Raw genomic sequence first — 3,898 nt, 5'->3', positions numbered from 1 at the left:
TTTAGTCCCTAATTTATATCTAAATTACGATTGAGTCTCAAATAAATCATGTTCGTGTAGAATAATTCTAACAGTTTCTTGTGTTGGTTGCACAAATATCTCTGGAATTCAATTTGAAAATAGAAAAATCCTCTTGTTCATGTTTTTCTAGTTTGTTCCTAATTTCAAATGTTTTAAGAAATTACGTTTAATAATCCAATTTACAAATAATGAGATCCTAAATTTGTTTTTGAAGGATTCAACACGTAAAGTTCAAGATTAAAATTATATGATAATTTTTACACAAAATACAATAACGTCTTAAAACATTTTAGGATTCAGAGCTAGATCTTCGAAATTTGGAGTGTTATTATTTCGAGAAGGACCAACTCCGCTAATCCCAGTCTGGTTTGGTGTCCAGCGTTATATACGCAAAGGTAACAGTTCTAAACACCTTATGGATGTTTAAATACAATACGACGCCCAAGGAAAGTTTCGAAAGTCCAAACTAAATTTTAAACTTTCACTGCACATTTGGTGCGAGAAAACAATACTCCAACAGTAATATCAGAGACATGTTTTCTCAATCGTATTATTTTTATTGTTAAATCATGTTGAATTCTTTATTTCTAACCGCGTTTGAAGTTCCTGAAATATAATAGCCCCTGAAATTAATTTTTCAAAACAAAAAAAACTTTTTACTTTATATGGAGATATAAATATGAGTATATAAATATATCATCCAATATCAATAGTTGATTAATACATAACATAATAAATATGAAAATTTTAATTAATGAAAATAAGGAATCTTGGTGGGAGTATGACTATGAATCTTAATAGGAGAAGGACTCCTGATGTGTTCAGTAATTAAGCTCTATAAATATTTCATTGAGGGTCACATGAAATAATTTATTTTTTTCCACACAAAATTTTGTTCACTAAAATTTTTCTCCCACTCCTCCCACATATGGTTTTCGACCACTTTGGTTTTTCCACAAGAAAAATTCACGGCCATCATCGCCGCAAGATCTCTTAAACTGCAGCGATTCAGTCTCAACGCAAAGTTAATTTGTTTAGGATTTCTAATACGATCTAAACAAAAAATCTAGTCACCGATCATTGACTTGTTTAGGCAATCAAATGAGGGAGATCAGTTCGAATTACCATTTATTTTATGGTTGTGTAGGCCGATCAGATGGGCTTTACTAATTAAAGTTGTATTGAGCTTTATGGGGCGGGTAGGTAGGGTGAGTCGAGATTTACCAATCCAACCCACCTATTTTATGTAGCAGTGTAAGATATCTACCCAAAACGTTAGAAAATATTACTTTTGTTATGTAGTAACAAAAAATAACATTTAGGCGACAAAAGAAGTCTTAAACCAAGACTACATGGCATAAATTTTAAAAGTAGAGATTATAATTATATGCTGGATTCAAGACATAATATTACATAAAAATTGAACAACTCGATCGCTAATAAATGAATATTACTACAAAACATAAATAATGATACATTAATTACTACTACATATTTTAATTTTCTTGCAATGAAAGAGCCAAACCGATCGACGACAACGTTGTTAATTAGTATGGATCAGATTGCGCGAGCTTTAATGATGTCGAAGCTCATCTCACTGGGATCCGTTGCCTGCAACTCCACTTGAATCCCATCCAATTCCCTCTTGAATCTGTCCTTTGAGCTAGCGTACACCATCTTCATTCTCACCTTTGATGTCTCTGGCGACCTAATTCAATCCCAACAAATTTAATATACATAACATCAGTATTAGGCCAAGGTTGTATCGGTTCTCGAAAGATAACGATGATTCGTATCGACATGAATGAATCTTCTAATAAAGAATGTTTAGTCTGCAGCACATCGGAGTACTGACATGGATTTGTGAGTCATATTTGATCTCATGTACGTCAATAATATCAAGTGTTACATCCACACGTTCGTCTTCATATCAACAATAATACAGCCGAAATTGACGAAAGAAAGAAAGTTAAACTCACGGTTTAGAAAACCAAAATTCAAAATGACTATGATAGTAGATAGAACTAAATATATTAGTAGTTACCATGCAATGAAGTAAATCTTGCTCTTCTGCACATTTTCATTGGTGATGAAATCGAAATCGAAGACAGCATAGCGACACTCGTCAGAAGGAAGTGCAGCTGCGAAATCCTCGTAACTGTCTCCGGGGCTCCCGAGTTTATCCACTACAACCTGTTGCCCGTCGATCTTGAATATTATGAAACGATAGTTCCTCTTCGCTTTTAGTTCCAAGAACTTCAGCTTACAATCGTCGTGCACGGCCGTTCCGGACGCAGCATTTGCCTATTATAATTTCAACCAACAAATTTGTTTTGACTCCACTAGTTCTTCTCCGGGAAGTTTATGGGTATCTTATACTAAGATATATTAAATTAACTGAAAAAAACAAGAAAGTCCCTTTTCTGTTATAAAGGACGATTTAAAAATTTCATTGAGACAATTGAATTATGGCAAAAATTTGTGTGAGATGGTCTCACGGATCGTATTTTGTGAGACGGATCTCTTATTTGGGTCATCCATGAAAAAGTATTACTTTTTATGCTAAGAGTATTAATTTTTATTGTGAATATCGGTAGGATTGACCCGTCTCACAGATAAAGATTCGTAAGACCGTCTCGCAAGAGACTTACTCTTGAATTAATCAACATTCCCCAGTATTATTATTATTAAATTTTTTTTTTTGTGAGGAAAAACCATAGCAAAATAAAAACATAAACACAAAATATAATTTTATATATGTTAAAATTTAATATACATTCATGTACCGGTTAACAAGAATCACTAATATATATAAAAACGAAATATGATGGCGTTACATTTTTAGAGTCGTTTTTATCGAAACCATAAAGTTAAGAAAAACTGTGCAAAACATTACCAAAAAATCCTTGAATTTATGGTTTCTAAAAAAAGGACTCTAAAAATGTAACCCATCGATTTTAGAGACGGATTTAACGACATATTATTTCGTCGTCCATGACTAGCGATGGAAAAACTTATTTCCGCGCAGAGAAGAATTGGTAATTAGAAATGGCTGAACGTATATACTTCATTAATTGATCAAATCAAAAGAAGAGAAGAAATAAATTGTAAGAGGATTACCATTTTGGCGCTTCCTTATTAACGAGAGATAAATGGCTGCAAAATTTCTTTATAAGATCAAAAGGGAACTAAGAGAGAAAAGTAATGGAGATGTGCTTCATATGTGTGAGAGGAATTCATGGGAAAATGTTGGATTTTAAAAGAAGAGAAAATTGCGGGGGAAAAGAGAAAAATCAACGGTTAACATCTGCCCTACAACTGTTCTTCGGTTCATAATTTCCACAGCCTTAACAAACTTTTTAAGTCCCCTCCATTTTCCATTCATGCATATGTGGAATATATATAGTTGATATTTTCTCGTTCAATCCCAATTTTATCCGATGTATATGTCCGGTCGATATTGCCCTTTCGTCGGGAATCATGTGATCCAAGATTGACTAGTACTCGTGCTCAAAAACGATCCCCGCCTATACACACACACACACACACACACACACACACAAATAACAATACGGCTAATTAGGAAAAATTCTAAAAAGATGATGTAAATTGTACTTAATAGAATTTTAGTTCCATGATTTGTTATAATTTTGTTTAGTTTAGTGATTTTGCCAAAGTGCTAACATGATACAAAATTTTGCTGGCATGTCAGGCTGAAATCGGAAATTACGACATATAAATGAAATTTAATAAAATATCATAATCTCATAAATACTGAATTTGATATATTTAAATGAAATTTCAAAACTAACCCTTGAGACAAAGAAATAGAAAATAACCAACATATGCTATATTATAATTTTGTATAACATTTGGA

General features: G+C 32.6%; 1 protein-coding gene across 1 annotated transcript; it reads right to left on the bottom strand.

Moving 5' to 3' along the window:
- Positions 1-1,374: 1,374 nt before the first annotated feature.
- Positions 1,375-3,333, bottom strand: LOC140990378 (actin-depolymerizing factor 7-like). The gene is made up of 3 exons (XM_073460055.1): positions 3,142-3,333; positions 2,066-2,325; positions 1,375-1,729 (listed from the first exon to the last, which is right to left on the bottom strand). The coding sequence occupies exons 1-3, from the start codon at positions 3,142-3,144 to the stop codon at positions 1,579-1,581; spliced, it is 414 nt and encodes a 137-aa protein (XP_073316156.1). The 5' UTR covers positions 3,145-3,333; the 3' UTR covers positions 1,375-1,578.
- Between the last annotated feature and the right edge of the window lie 565 nt (positions 3,334-3,898).

The sequence above is a fragment of the Primulina huaijiensis genome, chromosome 12 (assembly GCF_012295235.1).
Source record: "Primulina huaijiensis isolate GDHJ02 chromosome 12, ASM1229523v2, whole genome shotgun sequence".
Taxonomy (NCBI): Eukaryota; Viridiplantae; Streptophyta; class Magnoliopsida; order Lamiales; family Gesneriaceae; genus Primulina; species Primulina huaijiensis.
The sequence above is the reverse complement of the archived record's forward strand: the minus strand, read 5'-3'. Positions and strand labels throughout refer to the sequence as shown.

Coding starts and splice junctions, on each gene's coding strand:
- LOC140990378 (XM_073460055.1), bottom strand. Junction 1,730..2,065: donor AAGATTTACTTCATTGCATG/GTAACTACTAAT, acceptor GGATTGAATTAG/GTCGCCAGAGACATCAAAGG.